The following is an 18,981-nucleotide window of genomic DNA, read 5'->3' as shown; positions in this document are numbered from 1 at the left end:
GAACAACCTTGTTAAAAGATGATTTCCATCATAACAGATCCTCATTGTATAGAACCATTTCTGTTTCTACACTGGGCTTTGAAATTCTTAGGTGATGGCAAGGAGTGGGGAGAGGGATGGTTTGCCTTTCCTGCAGCTGCTTCTGATCCTGCCAATAATGTCACTCTGAATTTGGAAAGATGTCCCATATTATGCAGAGCAGCTTCTCTCATTAACATCTCAGAGGTAGGAAGTGAAAATGATGGAATTTATTTCCAGTGTGTGACCTTGTTCTGTCTCAGAATTACTTTTCATGAAGGATTTAGGATTGAGCCACCACCAAAAGTTGGTCTGCTGTCTAGCTAACAACCTGCATGCTGAGGTGCCACTGTGTGAGCTCTTCATAAGGCCCCTGGCCCATCAGTGACATTGCCAGTTGGCAACTGACTGACTTGAAGCTTGCCATGAGTTAGGAGGAGAAAGGAGGGGAATTGCAAATCTTTATAGCACAAGGAGTGCTCCTGATGGTTGGACCTTGAAGTCGGTCCTTGATTTTATTCATGATGTACATGATGAAAAGAGCCATCTATTCTTTTTTAATTAAAAAAATTTTTGATTGAGCCGTGACTAGTGTGGCTCACCGGATTGGGCATCATTTCACAAACTGAAAGGTCACATATTCGATCCCCAGTCAGGGCACATGTCTGGGTTGTAGGCCAGGTCCCCAGTTGGGTGAGTGTGAGAGGCAATGAATCAATGTTTCTCTTGCACATCAATGTTTCTCTCCCTCTTTCTCACTCCCTTCCCCTTTCTGTTTAAAAATAAATAAAATCTTTAAACAACTTCATTGAGATATAATTCACATACCATAAAATTCGCCCTTCTAAAAAGTACAATTTGATACTTTCTACTGCATTCAGAGTTTGTATGACCATTGCCATTATTTTTATCATCTCCTGAAGAAACCCTGCATCTGTTAGCAGTCACTCCCTTCCCTTGTAAGTCACCCACTTCCCTCAGCCCTAGGCAACCACTAATCTGCTTCCTGTCTCTATGGATTTACTTAATCTGGACATTTCACATAAATGGAATCAGAGACTAGTTATCCTTTTCCTGTTGTGTGTGGCTGCTTTCACTTAGCACAATGCCCAACCTATTTTTCTTATATTTTTGTGATGAGGGTGGAGAGAAACTATGTCAACCTTGAAGTTGCTGCCTAGTGACCTGGCATCATGAGAGTTTTCCTGCCTGCTCTGCGGTGTTGCAACACTTTACTCATTCTTCATGCTGTTCTCAGCTTCTCTCCTTAATACTTAGCCAGAAATATTTATGTCAAAAAACAGACTTCGCTCCCTGCTCATCCTTCCATGGTATTCTTCCTCTGAAGGCCAAGTTCCCACTCCTGCCATCCACTGACTTGCTTCCAATGGCTTCAGCAACACTTACCTGAGATTATCCTCCCCCATGCTACAGCTCTGCCCCTTGCTTTTATCACAATTTACCCAGCTTATATTTTAGGGCCCTGCTTTCAGCTATCAGTTCCTTTGCAAATCAAACTGACAAAAACATCCATTGCCAGGGATGATGATTTTAGCTTGATGGGTCATTCTAACAGATGTTCTTGTGGTGGGGACTTCTAGAGGTGCAACATCCCAACTCAAAGGAACACATTTCTTAGAGTAGAAACTTGTGGCACTATGCAAGGGCAGTGAAGATGTTTTTGGGTGAGGCGAGGGGAACCTTTGAAGGCCACTGCTAAGATATGAGATCATCCTGGGGAGATTACCACCTAGTTCATCCACATGCAGTATTTTTCTATGTGTAGTCCCACTGCTGCTGACAAGAGTTCTTGGTCATTTCTCAGATGATAGCAGAGCTCTCAAAACTCGGGTTCCATTTGTTCCTTCAGCTGAGCACTCTACAAGTTGCACTGCCCCTCGGTATGTTAACTGTCCCTCAGCATGCTAACTGTCCCTAAGTGGGTGTTATTTCAGTTCTACTAAATGTCCAGCCAATGACAGGAGTTAAGTCCTGAGAACAATGGAGTACATATTAACCAGTCACTGTAAAGGAAACAGTAAAATATCACGAGACATTTTCATGTTACATTGATACTTGTTGAATCCAAATCACACAAGGCACCAAGAAGCATTTGCAAGGCTCTTATTTTCTTCTTTCTTTCATTTTAAAGGGAAGGACACAATAAATATCTGGAGATGCACAGCATCTTGACCAATAACAGCATAAAGTTTTTTTATTAAGAATAAATTGTTTCTAGTCACGCTTAATAGGTTTCCTAATAGATTTGTGAAATTAGAAGAAGAGAGGGGAACAAGATGGGTATTCACATTTGAATTCTTGCAGAGCATTTCACATGTGTCTCTTATTTTTACTTACATCATTATCCCTGTTAGTTTTAGAAAGCTGAAAAGTGGCCCTTAGACCATAATCAAAGGAAAAAGAAATAAAGTCAGAATTTATGAGAAATAGTTGAAGAACTTTGGGATATTTAGACGGAAGAAGAGAAAGCTCAGGAACCTATGATATCTATCCTCACACTTGTGAAAGTTTATCAGGTAAAGAGGCCAGTGGCTTCTGGGGTGCTGCAGATGGTGATATTTGCCACTACTGAGGGCATGGTCCATGAAGGCAGATTTTGGTTCAGTATAAGAAACCATTTTCTGATAGAGCCCTCCAAAGATGTGATGTGCTGTTTGAAGGGGCATTTAAGCTTCCTGTTACTGAAAGAGATCATACAAAGTAGAGATGACCAACTGACAGGGGTCTGGTAGGCACTATGTTGCACTAGATATATCTACGGACTCTTCTAACACTAATCTCATGAATCTGTGATGCCCCTTTGGTGTTTTGGAAATGTGTGTGTCTCTGTGTGTATAAAACTTGAACATGAGAAACAAATCACTAGAGATACCTAGACATAAACTAGAAATAACTCTTTAGAAAATCTCAAGAGAATGTATTTTTGACACGCCCTTATGTTAGGAACCGGGAACTGGCCTGCAACCCAGGCATGTGCCCTGACTGGGAATCGAACCGCGATTGTGTGATTCGCAGGCCCGCACTCAATCCACTGAGCTACACCAGCCAGGATACTCTCTTATGTTTAATTGCATGATATTATACTCCTTTTTTATTATCTTACCCCAATTTTCCTCTGGAAGGAAGCATTACGATGTGTACATGTGGATGAAATCTGCAATGAACAGGCAAAAGGTACTATATACTTAAGTAACAAGAAATAATATTGTTGCTCCTGCTATATTGCTAATGATGATGCCATAACTGACTTTTCCTTATCCTCTCTATTTAGCCAGTGCAGGACCAGTTAGATGAAATAAATGATTGGCAGCCAATGAAAATGAAATTATTTTTGTGGTTAGGTGAAACTCAATTGGGGACAGTTTAGATCAGCAGAGCTGAGTTGGAAAACAAACTATAGTCTTCCAATCTTTGAAATGCCAAGGAGCACTGGGAATTGTTCATTGTGGCCCATTAGGGGACATAGGATGGAAGAGAAGAAAATCTAGAAGGACATCCAGTAGGAGCAAGCTTTATGTTCTTTCAAAATTTCATCAAACTTTGAGTTGAGAACTATACACCTACAAGTCTTAAAACAAGTGAAACTGTATAAAACATGTGAGAGGATGCTCAAATATTAACTTGAAGCCAATTTTATAGACAGGGAAGTGCAGAGCAGTCTGGTTAAATTGTATAATGAATAATCTGACAGAGAGTGAAGATACAGACCATTCTCTATGCCTTTATGTAATGACTTACTGACAATATTGCTCTTCTATTCACAGTTTTACATACAACAAATAACATAAGGACTATATTAGTCCTAAGGAAACAGATAACTCAACCAAGTAAAATGAATTATATGCATGTGGGGGCCGTTAAATTAACTGATTTTTTTAACAAAAAAACTTGGTATAAAATAAAGTTTCTATGTTCGTTGAGTAGAACTCAATGAACATTATGGTTCTTAAAATAGCAAAGTCTTGTTCTATCAACTTATTTGTCTCTAGGAAGTTTAAATCTGGAAAAGTTTTTAAGCAAATGCCTAAATTCACCGATTACATGGGAAAGATGTAATGTATAGAGTATAGGTTACTGGATCAGGATAGATACTTACAAAAACTGAATCTAATAAGTATGCTAGTTTCTGAGTAAACATGACAGATAATGTTTGCTGACATAAAGTGGTTTGATGGTTTTGACTACAGTCACACAGGGACTCAGCTGTCAGTTAGGTCAAAATGATCATGTATGTTCAGTCACTTCATTTCTCTGGTGGCCAATTTCTCCAGGAGTGTTGGAATACACAAAGGAGAACTATTTTTTCCTCCTCGAACCTAAGATAAGAATCTTACATATGAATCTACGAAATGGCTTCAACATGAGGGTAGATTGTTGGAGGGAGTTGAATGCAGGAGGAGAGGGAAAATGTGAGCCCCTGAAATTATATGTATAATTTTGTGTGAATTTTTTTTTCTGGGGAAGGGCCCATACATAACCTTCAATACAGGGGTGGGCAAAAGTAGTTTTGCAGCTGAGTACATGAAACACAGAGTTTGTTCTCATGTTATTATTTATTCTTGTATTATATATTTTTCCATATAACCTGTAAACCTACTTTTGTCCACCCCTGTTGATTCTCAAAGGGGTCTGACAACCTTTTAAAAAATCGTTAAGAAGAGCTGCTCTAAGGAACATGTATAAAGGACCCATGGTAATGGACAACAGGATAGGGACTGATGGGGGGAGGGGAAGGGGGCAGCAGGGTGGAGGGTGGCAGGTGGGCGGAGCAGGGGAGAACAATAGGGGAAAAATTGGGATGACTGTAATTGAACAACAATAAGAAAAGAAGAGCTGCTCCAAAGGAGTTAGTTCAGAAGAGCCAGCTAGGGAGACTGAGGCTAAGTGAGAGAGCCTGGGTGTGTGAGCTCTTGGTGTGTGCACGCCTAAGTGTATGAAGAGCTGTGACAATGAGAGAAAAGACTGCTGAGGTGTAAGGCTGAATAAAGCGACTGGATATACTCCATACTTGTCAGAAGCTAATTTTTCTTTATACTGAGAAAATCACTTTGCAATTAGGGTCCAAGTTATTCTATTTAATTCTTCACATGACTTTGTATTGAAGGTCATAAGGGGCTTTGGACTAAAATGCAAATGTGTGAACTGTTAAGGATCCTTGACCAAGGGAGACTTTCATCAATGAATGACAATTGCTCCACCTTAGGTAAATTTGCATTTAAATTACAATAAAAAGGACAAAACTTAGCTGAATTTTCTTAAGGTAATATTTTCTTTCTTTTTATAGATAATCCTGTTTTCTTCTTTGGGGGGGGGATTGGCTATATAGGATTATCTTTATAAGGTTTGCTAAATAGGCTCAGCGAGACAAGGTCTCTGTCTACCTGACAGCCCAGGTCTGCGTGACTGCAAACTTTTAGATGGTGAATGGATTACTCAGTGTTCCATCCATATTTGGCATCAAGTAGACAGAGCATCCCTAGGATTTTGAAGACAATCTAGAGTGTTGTATAAATCATTTTGGAATCCAGGCATACAACCATCTTGGCCTTTCTCATTGACTTTCCAGTAAGTAGTTGCACAGAGAGATATACTGCTGGAAATGACAAGTCCCTGTGAGGTGTGACATCCTGAGGAACACGAACAGTTGATTAGGACAGGTTGGTATGAATTAGCACTTCTCTAGACTCTCTAGATGTGCTTTATCTCTATAAAATCTTAATTTTACAGTCTATTTTTTATTAGCCAAGGGATTTAACAGCTTTCTTCTCTATGACAGCGTTTGCAATTATAATTAAGGAATGTATTAAAACTGGAGTGAATTAATGTGAAAAATAGATGGGGGCATGGGACTAGACGATTTCCTTAGCTAGGTGTGAAGGACTAACTCAGTCTGACACGAGGGAGGCACATTCCAAAGTAAACATAAGAATCTGGAAAATTTCGAGGAATGTCCAATGCATTCAAATTTCTATGCTCATGTGAACATAAGTGTTAAATGGAAATGACCCAAGACTTTTCGGGTCAACAAGGTGATACCTGAGGCAACAACTGTTTTATGCACTAGTGTGTAGGATCCAAATATATTATGGCATCAAAACCTTCCACAACATAGGGCAACTTTTAGCCTAATGTTCCAAATGCATGTGTGAAAGATATAGCTCCCACAACCAACTAGGAGGAAGGCTCTGCCATTCCCATGGGAAAAGAAACAGGTCTGCTTATCCCTGCTGGGGTAGAGGTTGATGCTTGCCTTTTCTAGGGAGGGCATCCCTAGATGTCCTAATCCAGAGGACATATATTTATGTCTGCTACCCCCAGAAAAGGATAAATAAAGCTGATTAAGCCATGGTTTACTTAGCTGTAATCTTTGTGTAACTTCAGAACATTACATATTGAAAGGTATAAATTCCTTTCAAGGGATGTCAAAATACTTTGCACTTTCAATAAAAATTCTTGGAACGGATTAAGAAAGTCAAAAGTTGAAGGCTTTAATCATTTTCCCCCCAAAGGTATAGAGCTTTTAAGTGTAAAAAACCTCATTCTTCCTTCTTTATCATGCCACACAAACACAGACTTCCATTTTCTTTTATAAGAAGTGACCACTTCAAAAGACGGCACCTGAAGAACTAAGAAAGTTCAGCCTTTCAGATCTGGCAGTACCTCTATGTGCTAGAACGGAATAGATATTTTCTATCAGTCTTTGTAGTGGCCAGAGGGGGTTGAGTGACTTACCTGAACACTCGGAAGTATTGAGATCCATGTTGGTGATGGCAGTGCACACAGGGAAAGCCACACATACAGGGATGTCAACACTTCCTGGTTCTCCAAAGCAGTGCTCAAAGTCTCCTTCAAGTAGGAGGAGTAGGCATTCCGACCTATGTTCTTTGTCCCTAATTCCTGCATCTTAGTTCAGTGGTACAGTATGGGTAACTGTATGTCCTGCTCCTTCTGGCAATGCTTTGTCTCTTCATGGTACCTCATTCTTGTTTTTTCCTTATCCACTAAGCATAGAGATTAGAAGACACTTACCTTAATTCCAAAATACTAACAGAGTTTCCTGAGGGAAATATTCGCCTTACAAAATTGAAGTCGCCAACATACACACTACCATCAGGGCCAGAAGCCAAGGCCACAGGAGCAAAGAGTTTGTTGTTGTGGGCTGGGCCATTGCAGTTGGTGCAGGCGACGCTCCGTTGGTGCCCATTACCCATTATGGTTGATATGACCGGGGGCTGCTGGGAAATAAACATATTTTCTCCGTTCCCTTTATGTATGATTCCTAGATAGAAGACACAAAGAGAATAAAACCAAAGCGATTACCACACAATATTCTCAGCAACATTTTAACTTTTCTCTCATCATTCAAAGCAAGAAGGAGCTTTGGCACTGGCATCAAAGAACTTGAGAGTGCAACACACTGCCCTTGGTTTTATTTAACTGCACGGCCACCACAAATAGTACCATGATGCTTTGCCATGGTTTGTCCATCTGTGAAATGGGTTAATACATCTAGTCCCTTTAATGCTTATTGTAAATGCCTCAATAAAGAATTTGATGACTAACTCTTACCTATGTCCTATTCATTTTAGGCTCTGTGAATCATCTGTGACTTATTTTTCATCTCTAGCTGACTTTCCCCTGATACCTGGCACACAGATGTCTGACTTCAAATTACCCTCACTATGGAACTGCTTTCTGAAAAGAGAATATCAGTCAATTTTAATATGAACCTTAGCAAAACACAATCAGGAAGGTAATCTGCTTCTGTGAAAAGAAATCATACCGCTAGAATGCACTTGAAAGATATAAGAAAGGGACTTGAATTTTCCACTCTTTTGGGCCATATCTCACTATCATCAGTGCAGGAAATAGAGATACTGACTTATGAAAATGCTAGAAAAGACTGTATAGTCATTGTCTTTCGGCAATCTCATCCATTCTCACTGCCTTAACTCCCATTTCCATATGCTAAACTTTTCTGTACAGAGTTCTCACCTGACACGCAATTATCTCTGGTATCTTTTTACTTGGATCCCCACAGGTACCTCAAACTTGACAAGTTTAAAACTGAACTTATTATCTTTGCACTCCTTACCAAACCCTGCTCTTCCTGCTGTGCTCCCCAGTCACCCTGTAAGTGCTACCAGCATGTGTGTATTTACCTAAGTTGGAAATGTGGGCATCACTGTCACTCTTCATTTCCTCATTTTCTAAAGCTAATATAACCTTCCTCCCCCAATTTGGTCTATCTCTTAAAATATGTTGAACCAATTTTGCTATCTCCATTGGTACTGCTATGTTTTAGTTAAGTGTTTCTTAACTTCTTGGTCACCTGATCTCCATGTATACCTATCTCCAAACCACCATCCACATGCCTGCTATAGAGATTATTTCAGTCTGTGGCTTAAACTCTTTCAATTGGTCTGTATTCTCTATGGGATAAAGGGCACATTTCTTATTATTAAGACATACAAAGTCCTCCACGATTTGGCCTTTGCCTACTTCTTTAGTCTCTTCTCTCATTGCCCTGTCATTTGTATACTGAGTTTTAGCTACAGTGGACTATTTACAATTATTCTCATGTAGTTCCATTCCTTTCTGCTTTTGCATATGCCATTCCCTCTGTTTTGAATGCACTCCTAATCTTGTCTGCTTGGGAAACTTTAACTGATCCTTCAGAGGTCAGCTCAGGACTCCTCCAGTGTTCTGTCCAGGCAGGATTAGTTACTTCCTCCCCTGTGTGCCCACAGCTCTACCATCACACTTACCCCACTGTGGGATGCATTGTTCATTACTCCTCTACCTTCCCCATTAGAACACAAGCTCCTTAAGGCAGAGAGGTAATCTTACTACTTTGTGCATTTTAGTGTCAATCCCTGTGGTCAAGTCATTATAAGTGCTCAGTAAATGTTGAAAAGAGACTCTTTGAGTCTCTTGTAGTTTCCTTGTCCAAATACCAGTGATTTTGCAAACCTGCTAAGTCCAGGTAGATAATCCAAAAACAGGTACTGTTGTGCTAAATAAATAGCTCAAGTCTGCTCAGAATGAGCAAGGGCAGGTAAAGCATGCACATTGTGAGAGGCATACCAATGTGTCAGACTGAGGTAACTGACAGCAAATGAATGAATGCAGTTATTTTGTACAGTCTTATATTTTTTCTCCCATGATGCCTGCTATCTGTCTCCTCAGACTCCCTGTTACTCTCCCTAAACATTTCCTAAAATGCCTTCTTTAGTATTCTTCCAACATTTGGTCCCATAGTCTTACAATAGAAACTATTGATCACTCTGAAATAGGGACATTGAATAAGAGGGAAAAACAGGTACAACACTATGGCACCAAATATGGACCTGGAATGGGTCTTTCAGAAAAAAGAAAGCCCATATATCATACAATCTTTAGATTTCATAGGTAAGTATTTTTACTTTTCCTCCCAAGGTGATTTCTGGGTACTTCTTTCAACATATGATCTGCAGGAGCAGTTATGAGTTTATGTCCCAACAAATTGGTCTTTTATTGCAGAACTATGAGATATCTTGAAGATCACTAGTTTATTAATTTTATTAATAACTTGATTAGGCAGTAATTTTTTTTAAGATTTAGAATAGTTAATTAAGTAAGATTAATAGGACTGAATCTCATTTCCACAAAACACTTAATTGCAGTATGATCGATACTGTAATTTAAATGAATTCGGAGACAGTGAATGATAACTGGAATGACAGTTGTACATCAGTGCAAAGAAATCTCCTTATGATCATGGACTGAAAATCCTACCGATGAGTCTATGTGCTCTAATAAATGAGAAAACCAGCTGCTTAGCATGTTAGTATTTCAGCAATGCACTATGGGGTATATCATCCCAAAATATTTCCAATTATTGGCTTGGAAACATTAGATTTGGTATTAACATCTATTTTCACAGGTAGATCTCCATTTTTTTATATCAGTATAATGGTATAGTTAACAATTACCTTCAAAATGACATGTGATTACCAGGCTCCTGGCAATTTAAAAACTAAAGATGGCTATTTTAAACCATTCTTCTAAGCCTGCAATTCTAAACCTCCCCTTTTCTATTAAAAAGCCCAGCACTCCATCAAAGAAGAAGAATGATTAAAGGAAATAAAACATAAGGCAATGTACTTTCTGATTACATCTCAACAATTGATGTCTTGCTTTCATGCAAGGTACTAAAGTGCCCGTGTACTGAAATTACCATTCCTGTTTAAAGCTGAAGCAATCAAAACAAAAATGGGCAAACCCCTTTTGTATTGCCCTGGAAAAATAGATCATTTTGAAGGGTGTTTTTGTTGTTTCAAGAATCTGTTTAACCTTCCATTACACAGAACCAGGGCATACCATCTAGCAACAATGATTTAACACCAATTCTTCTGCAAAAGGTTGCTTTGAAAATATTTTCTTTATGTTCCTGGAAATCTTGACCAATTACTGCTGCCTCCCTTCCAGTTTATTCTGCCATAAATGCTCATTTGGAAAACAGAATCAAATGATCCTAGGACAACACACATTATTTACATGAAGGCCAACTTCCTGCTAAAGATTGGGTGTCTTGTTTATTTATAGCCAACAAAGAAACCCCACTCACTGGATGGAGCCTACTGCATACTTTCTCTCCTAAGTTTCTCTTTTCTCTGCCCCAAAAGCCAAGTCTGCTGTGTAATAAGTTAAGCATACTTTTAAACACGCTACTCATATCCTACTGCTACCTTGCTCAGAACTTCTTTTGAACTGTATAAATAAGTTTGAAATAAAAATTCCCCCTGGAAGCCAGTGGGTGGTGCTTTATGCTGATTTCCAAGGAGAAACCATTTTTCAGACTTATGAACAACAAGGGACACAATACATATTTCTCTCAGGACTTGACTGAGAGGATATAAACAGAAACTGGGAGATATGCCAGTGTGATCAATGGAAATTTACCTCCTCTCCCAGTCAAACCATTTGTTGACATACTACTGGCCTATCTTGGAGGCTAAGTTAAAGGAAATCCTTCATCCATTTCAGACAGATGACATGACCCAATTAGTACTTTGGATTGTTCTTTGGAATAATATTTAACACTCAACGGGCAGAAAACACTAGAGGATACATTTGATACAAAGATATACATATGATAGCAAATAGCTTAGCTCTGTAATAGATGATTCATGCACACATTTTTATTTCACATAATTGTAAAGAACCGATTTATCTTAAAAGGAAACAATATGCAATCTCTGTAATCACTGAGAAGATGTATTTCTTTTTTTAGAATTATTTATTTATTTATTTATCTTTAGAGGGGAAGGAGAGAGGGAGAGAAACATTAATGTATGGTTGCCTTTTGTGCGTCCCCTGCTGGTAGTTAGCCTGCAAGGAACCGGCTGGCAACCCAAGCATGTGCCCTGACTGGGAATCGAACCTCGATCGTCTGGTTCACAGGCCCGCGCTCAAGAGAAGATGTATTTCGAAGGTAAAATATTAAAAAGCACAAGTTCCTGGTGTTTGTCTCAGTGAAAGCAGGACCCATATATATGTATCAGGCACACTATTGGGAAACAATTCTCCACAAACAGTGGTTAATTGTCAGGTAAATATAATTGCTGCAACAGAAATGACAAATGATCTGAAAACACTGCCTACTAGAAAGCACCCACTGCATGATGATTGTGGAGCCACAGAGAAACGGAAGACTTGAATGGCAGCAGACATCCAACCTAATTACAGGTGTCTTTTTAACCAGTGAGAGGAAACTGGGGGGAAGATAGATTCTTGTTTCTAATCCATTATCTGTGTCATATCAAAAAAGGAGGGTGCCTAAAGAGTTGGGCTTTTTCCAGAAAGAAGGGGAGTGAGGGAATCCGGAGAGACGAAGCCCTTGCCTTAATCAGTCAGAAAAGATTGTCTGACCTAAGGGGGAAAGAGCACTGCTTTCTAAATTGGTCTTCCCAAAGCTGCTCCCTCACACTTATCATTTCTGCTTCTAAAACTGCCTTTGTGGGTGGGATTTAGACTTTGAATACGTCCCAAGAGAGGTGTTCGAGTCCAAGGTGAGGCTGAAAGGCAGTGGCAGAGCTGCTTTCAGATCTGTTCCTGGCAAGTGATCTGTTTGTGGTTAGAAAAACAATGCGCCTACAACTGAGATGACAAAATGAACCAATGTTCCTTAAAAAAAGAAACTAAAGTAAGGTGTATTTCTCAGAATAACATTCTCAGAAAGATACAGAAAGCAGATTTAGCGAGGCTGGGGTGATAAAAGTATCATCCTATTGGGGTGATAAAAGTCTTTGGACACTGTGTTGTGACGACTGCACAAATCTACGATTTACTGCAAATTACTGAAATTGTGCACTTATAATGGGTGAAGTTTATGTTTCTAAATTACACTTCAATAAAGCTGTTAAAAACATTCTTAGATATAAAGTGGTACCTGTGAGCTAAAAACTAATGATTAGCAAATAAGGGGTGTAGAGAATACATCTGTGGAAATGGGAGGGGGCCAAAACCCAACTTTCTGAATGGCTACCCTCTGTTCTGAATTTTTAAGCCCGTGGAAGCAAATGGTAAGAGGCTACAGGACTGGGAGCACACAGCTGGGGGCTGGCTCGATTGAGGTCATTTCCCATTTTGTGTTTAATGTCAATGACAGGCATTTGAAAGAGACAATCCATACAAGCCAATAAAAGTAAGTGGTAAAGAAATGGCTGCTTAAAATGTCAAACTCTTTCAAATCAAAACAAAAAACCTAATAATTTAATAAGTGGCATCTGCCCTTTCGTTTTTGTACTTTTAAAACTGTGATTCTCCTTTTGACAATGGAAAAGAAGTTGACATTTTATATGTGCCTGAATCTCTGCTTTCAAAAAATAAACAATTTGAAATAGAATTTTGAATCTTCCTTGAAAGGGGGAAGGAGGCACAGCGGGGCATACAACAATGGACACTTTCACCTTCAGGATCCCATCCTGGGCCTGTGGTGCATGGTCTCATTTTACAGTTAAGCAATCCTGGTTGGCTTTGCCAATCGCAATTTCCCAGTCCATGTTGGCTCTTTGGCTTGGCAGATCCAACTACAGCGCAAATGAAGTAAGATCATAGGTTTGAGTATTAAATGGATCTCTTAGCCTTGGTCCATTCATGACCTTGTAAGAGAACTGGATGTTAGCCACTTGTTGTACAAAGGTAATATGGATACAAGGATGGCTGAATGCAAGAGTGTAGCTGCCTCAATATGTTCTCATCCTTAGTCCTGGACAAATAACCCAAAGTACATATTCTACCGAAGGCTGCTGCTCAGACTCTGCCTCTTTAGATGAAAAGGAATGTGATTTCACAGTGAAAACTCACCAGCAGATATTCGAATAAAAGCTGGATGGAAACACCAATGACTGGTTTCCCAGTAGGGTGCAAGGGGAGGTGGAGGAACTGAGTTGAAGCATTTATAACCAGGGTAACAACATCAGTTTGTGTGACAGATACATGGGCGCAAGGGCCACCTGCGTTCCCTTCTCCTGATTTATTTAACATTTATGTTACAAACTAGGAGGAAGTCACAGCAGGAAATGTGTTTCAAAGAAGGCAGAGACTGAAAACGTGAATGTCGTATTCTCATTGCTTTTCCTCTTTTCCTAAGTCCAGGGATTAGGAGCTTTAAAAGTAAGTGAAGTCTAGGACAGCACTCTTTCCCTCCTACCTCTTCTCTTCTTTTACCCATCACTTCCCTTTCCTCCTAGCTTCTTTCAGGATGTGCTGCCATTTATGTGAGTAAGCAATGATGGTGTAGGAGAAAGAGCACACGGCTCTAGCCACTTACTGACTGCAATGTTGGGGAAGGTCACATGACCATCTGAGACTCAGATTCTTGAGCTTTTAAATGTGGCTAATACCACTTTGCAGAGTTTCTGTGTTTAAAATGGGAGAGTTCACTCAACCCTTTGAAACTCTATTACATAGACGATTATTTAATTTGAAGGTGCACATTGTGCTTCACATTTAAACATCACTAAAATTAGTATGTATCTTATTATCAATGCATGCCATATTTTAATTAGCAGCTTTTCCTATAAAATAGTGGTGCACTTGTAACTGATGGTGTCTTAGGTTATATGAAATATGCTGATTATTATTCCACTTTTGAACAGTTGGTTACAATGTCAGATAAACTCGTTAATCACCTGGGATAGAGCAATAATAATAGTAAAACCCAGTTTCATGTAACTTTGTGATGAAGTGGTCTCACTGTACTAGCACTAATTAGAAATCAGACTTGTATTTGAAAGGAGAAAACTAACATGGTCATCTCCATGTGGCAAACTTACAGGTATTTTTTTCCTTGTAATTTTCCAAATTTTCTGCAATGAACATGTATTACATATGTATATATATATATATATGTGTGTGTGTGTGTGTGTATAGCATTAGGAAAACAGCATTGATGAATATTTTAAAAGCTGCTTACCACTTTGAGGATTCAAAATATGATGCTTATTTAACGACCAGCCTCCTAGGTTAGAAGCGTCCATCTCAAAACCTTGTAAGATGACTGTCCTTTTCTCCCAGAGGATAAAGTCGGGGCAGGTTTCATATTCATATCCCACAGATACTGCAAACAAAGAATGAATAACACATTAGAAAATTAAAAACAAAATTATTTCCTTCTTATTCTGGTTGGTAATTGTGTGGATATTCCATTTGCTACTGAATTCTGAGTTGGATTGAAATTTCACTGCAAATGCCTTTCACCCAGCATAGTATAGCACAGCACTTAGCATAGCATCGGGCATCCAAAAGTGACCAGTCAGTGCGTATTGGATAAACAGATGAATGAGTGCTGTCATTAGGTGTGTACCATATGTTTAGAGACATTAAGCTTTAGTATGGGCTTTTGGGTTGCAGGCTGTTGCGAAATTGAAGAAATAAGCTCTCTGAAGGCTTAATCTGGAGAAGTACAGGGAGGCCTAGTTTCTTGTCTCTCTAGCATGCAAAAGGCACTTAGGAAGCTGGCTTTGGGGTACTGAGTACCTTATATAACAACTGACTGCATGAGAGTGATAAAAATTAATCTGCCCAATTTATATTTTCTCCTCTGCTAAGTGGCCTTCAGTTTGTTGAGAAGTCTGAGTTTGCTTCGAGTGTTGCATGAGCTTCCAATGTAAATTGCATGTTGTGCACATTACATTTTGGTTTTTCCATATAGCTAGCTAACCAATGGGGCATCACCCAACATTTGGCTTCGAGTCTTATGAAGCACAGATGTTGTGCATTAAACTCAGAACCCTAGTATGCCACTAAAATGGAAAGTGTGGAATGTGGGAGCTTGGGTGACTCTACTGAAATATGCACAGCTCAAGTATACCAAGGTCCAGCCATTGTCTCAGTTGGGAAACCTGCTTACCTACTGGAACCCCAGCTTTCTGATTTGTAAATTTGAAATGCTTTTTTGTCCTTATCATGTTGAAAAACTGAGATTATTGGCTCATTACACTGCATACCCAGAAGCTTCTTTTCCACTTTCTGGCAGCCTAAAATATCCCTGGCTGATTGTCTGTCATTGCTTTCAAGTCCGTGCTTCCACCTGATTCTTAAGACGTCCCTAAAGAACTCATTCCTTCTTTTACCATTTGGTTATGGAAGCTGGTAATGAAAATGTGTGCTTAAACGCCAGTGAAGTAGATCCACGGATGAAAAATTAATGTGAGCCAGATCTGGTTTTTGGCATTAGAAAAAAGGAAAAGATGGTATTTTAAGTCAAACTGATTTCTGTGTGCATGTGCATGTGTGTGCAAGAAGCACATGTATAGATAAGCCAAAAGGCCTTATGGTTATGAATATACAACTCTCTAACTTTGTAGATCATCTGTAGCCAACTTTAAACCAGACTGGCTTCTCTTTGTCCCCGACACTACCAAAGCTTCAATAGGGGTCAAGCTAGCTTCACTGGTTTTTGACCTCGGCAGTCTGACAGGGGCCCATGGTTAGAAGGGCCCCCCCACTTGGTCTAATGCTCTGCTGTCCCTGTGTTGAAATCTTTAATAATTTTTTTAACAAGAGGCTCTGTATTTTCATTTCACACTGGGGCCTGCAAATTATGTAGCTGGTCCTGATGGGGATGGCCTCCTACCCTGCCATCAGCTGGGGAAGGCTCATGGAAAGCAGACTCATTTTACTATTAGCCCTAACCAAGCATTATTAGCAAGTGAGATCAATGGGGAATGGGAAAGACTAATCATGAACTGGAAATAATTTCTAAATGGAAATTAGTTTGGAATTATCTGTGTCAATGCTGTTCTCCATTAAGGTGGATGGAAACACAGACTTTTGGTGAAGAAAAGGATCTCAAAGGTAATCTAGTTCAGGTTACACTTTGGCACCAATCATGGCTATCTGAAATCTTGATGTATTATCATGTCTCTAAGTGCTTGCTAAAATAACCCAGTTGAGTGCAAAGAGTTGGTTTCAGACCCAGAGTCAGAAAAGACTTCATTTCTTGGCTCTGCCAGTAGCTTAGCTGCATGGCCTTGGGAAAATTATTCTCCATCTCTAGGAGTTGTGTTTTTGATTGGCAACAAAGTGTGTGTGTGTGTGTATGTGTGTGTGTGTGTGTGTGTGTGTGTGTGTATGTGTAAGGGTGAGGAAGAGCAAAGTATAGACTAGAATTAAGAGTTCTCACAAACTTTTGGGTCAGGGAACCATTTGTTACGAATATGATAACAGTCATAAATCTTCCTAGAAAATTACATATGCACACAAAATTTGATATATCATCCTAGGGGGTGTTCACTGGCCTCCCGAAATGAAGATCTCACATTAAAGACCTCTGTTCATTTTTATAATTCACCTTTAGTACTAATACTCTATGATTCTAAAGTGCATTTTTTTCAAGACTACATTTGATCAGTTCCAATTGGGGATCAAATCAAAAAGACAAAGGCAGCACTGAATCACGTGTTGGAAAACTCAGGTGGTGAGAAGTCACACTTAGGGTCACGATGGTCTGCAGAATAACAGAGTTTCTGCTTCTCTTGCGAACATTTATATGTTTTGATTAATAATCACAGTGACAATGATTACGAGTGCTTTTAAATCCATCAGCTTCTTCCCTACCATTGCCAGGACCTGCCTTTTGTACTTTGTAAGCTTGGTGAGCTCCCTCCCGTACAATCCTTTTTCTGGAATTTTCTGGAAGGTGAGTGGTACAATTTTGTTGATCAGCAGTATGCCCCCAGCAACCTCCAGTGGTAGTTTGGAGCCTGCTTTTCCACTCAGTAATAGTTAAAGATCTTCCCAACTCTGTAGCAGGAAATGCTTACATAAAGTATCAATTAAAGAGTTCCCCATGCAATGGTAATGAGACAAACTCTTTTCACCTCTTCATATCTGCACTCTGAATTGCTCTCTAGTCCACAACAAAAAAAGCACATTGGCTGCAGAATCCACAGTTATATTATTCCACCTCAGCCCCCCAAGTCACAGCAAAGAGCAATGAGGCAGCCACTTAATAAGTTCTCTCTAATTTTTATTAGATTTACTTTCTCATGAGAAAGCTCTATGAGCTAATAAAGTTATAATTTATTTTTAAGACTTATCCAAAATTCCAGCTGACTTTAATGAGAATAGCTGTGTGTTGGGGCATTTTTGTATGTGGCTCCTTGCTCAGAGTAACAAGGCAAGGTTTCTTTCTGACAGCAGCCCAATGAGACATAATCCTGGAGCTTGCAATCGGCTCATGAGAAGGCAGGAGAAGGCAGACATTTCACCCCACAGAGTTGAGCTGCTTTCCAAATACAGTACCAGCCAATCCTAGACTTCTGCTCGGAGAAGCAGACTGTAATGCACTAAACGCCTACTCTTTCACATAATTAAATATGCGGGGAAGGAAGGGGCTACTCGGGGGCTGGCACTGAAAATGCTGAGCCCCGACATTACACTCTGTCTGGCACTGTCACAGCCTAGTAGTCTTGGTTAAACAAGCAGGATAGACCATGACCATTTCCCAGGCAGCCTGTTGCCTATCACATTTGATCATCAACACTGTGTGATGCAGGCCACAGATTCAGCCTCTGGCGCTCTGAAGTGAAGACTAGGAAGAATACTGTAATAGGAAGGAAAAAAGAATTATGCATCCACATTTCAGAGTAGCTGGAGAATACAGCCTAGTCCAGCAGTGAGCGGAGATGGGCGGGAAAGGGGAGGGGGGTCCTGGACTACACTTCCCAGGGGCTGGCACAGTGGGTCTTATGCTAGTGTGTATTTATAGGGAAGACGGTTGAGAAAAAGCCATTAATGAGACAGAATACTTTCTGTGAACCATGTGACCACTTCCCTTGTGACACCCTTCAATTTCATCTGGATTTCTGTCTTCCTATATTCTCTCCCTCACCTGTACACAAAGCCATTACTGTAATGTTCCTTAAACAAGAATCATTGTCAAGATAGGCTTGTTACTTTTGCAGAGGACTCTGTCCTCTGGTTACAGGATTGCACCTCTAATTTCACTATTAGTCATCTTGCCAATCTTACAGTGGCTTACAAAGAAAGACTGCAGCTTGCTCCCTCAGAGCCATTTGACATTGGAAAAATAAGTGGATCCTCATTGTGCTTGTCATAGCAGCAGCATTTGTATGATGTGGGGACTACAAGAAGGCTGAGGGCCACAGTGCTCCTGACACCCAATTTAGTGCTGTGGCTTTCACCTCTAAGGACTCGGATAGGATACTGACATTTAGTAGCCGAGATAAAGACTCCATGCAATGAAGATGATGTGCAAAATATGACAAGACTAAGCACACGATTCAACAGCTTCAGGCTAAGGCTTCAGAATTCATAATGAAGTCAATATATAATTAAAAGTAGTCTGATAGTGTGAGAAATTTACATGTTACCTTCATGAACTCAAGGAGCATCTAAAAATACTTTTATGACATTTAAATGGTAGATCAA

The 18,981-nt window shown here is 39.8% G+C and overlaps 1 protein-coding gene across 1 annotated transcript in view; it reads right to left on the bottom strand.

Annotated features, from left to right (window-relative positions):
• TENM1 (teneurin transmembrane protein 1) overlaps positions 1-18,981 on the bottom strand; it is a 397,683-nt gene that overhangs the window by 115,422 nt on the left and 263,280 nt on the right. Inside the window, exons 17-18 of the mRNA XM_037040336.1 lie at positions 14,501-14,644; positions 7,069-7,318 (exon numbers count right to left, since the gene is read on the bottom strand). Of these exons, the coding sequence (XP_036896231.1) occupies positions 7,069-7,318; positions 14,501-14,644 (394 nt within the window). The remainder of the gene's footprint in view (positions 1-7,068; positions 7,319-14,500; positions 14,645-18,981) is intronic.

Source organism: Sturnira hondurensis, unplaced genomic scaffold, assembly GCF_014824575.4.
Source record: "Sturnira hondurensis isolate 20B ecotype Veracruz unplaced genomic scaffold, ASM1482457v3 Scaffold0002633, whole genome shotgun sequence".
Classification (NCBI taxonomy): Eukaryota; Metazoa; Chordata; class Mammalia; order Chiroptera; family Phyllostomidae; genus Sturnira; species Sturnira hondurensis.
Note: the sequence above shows the minus strand (reverse complement) of the source record. Positions and strands in the feature narration are given on the sequence as shown.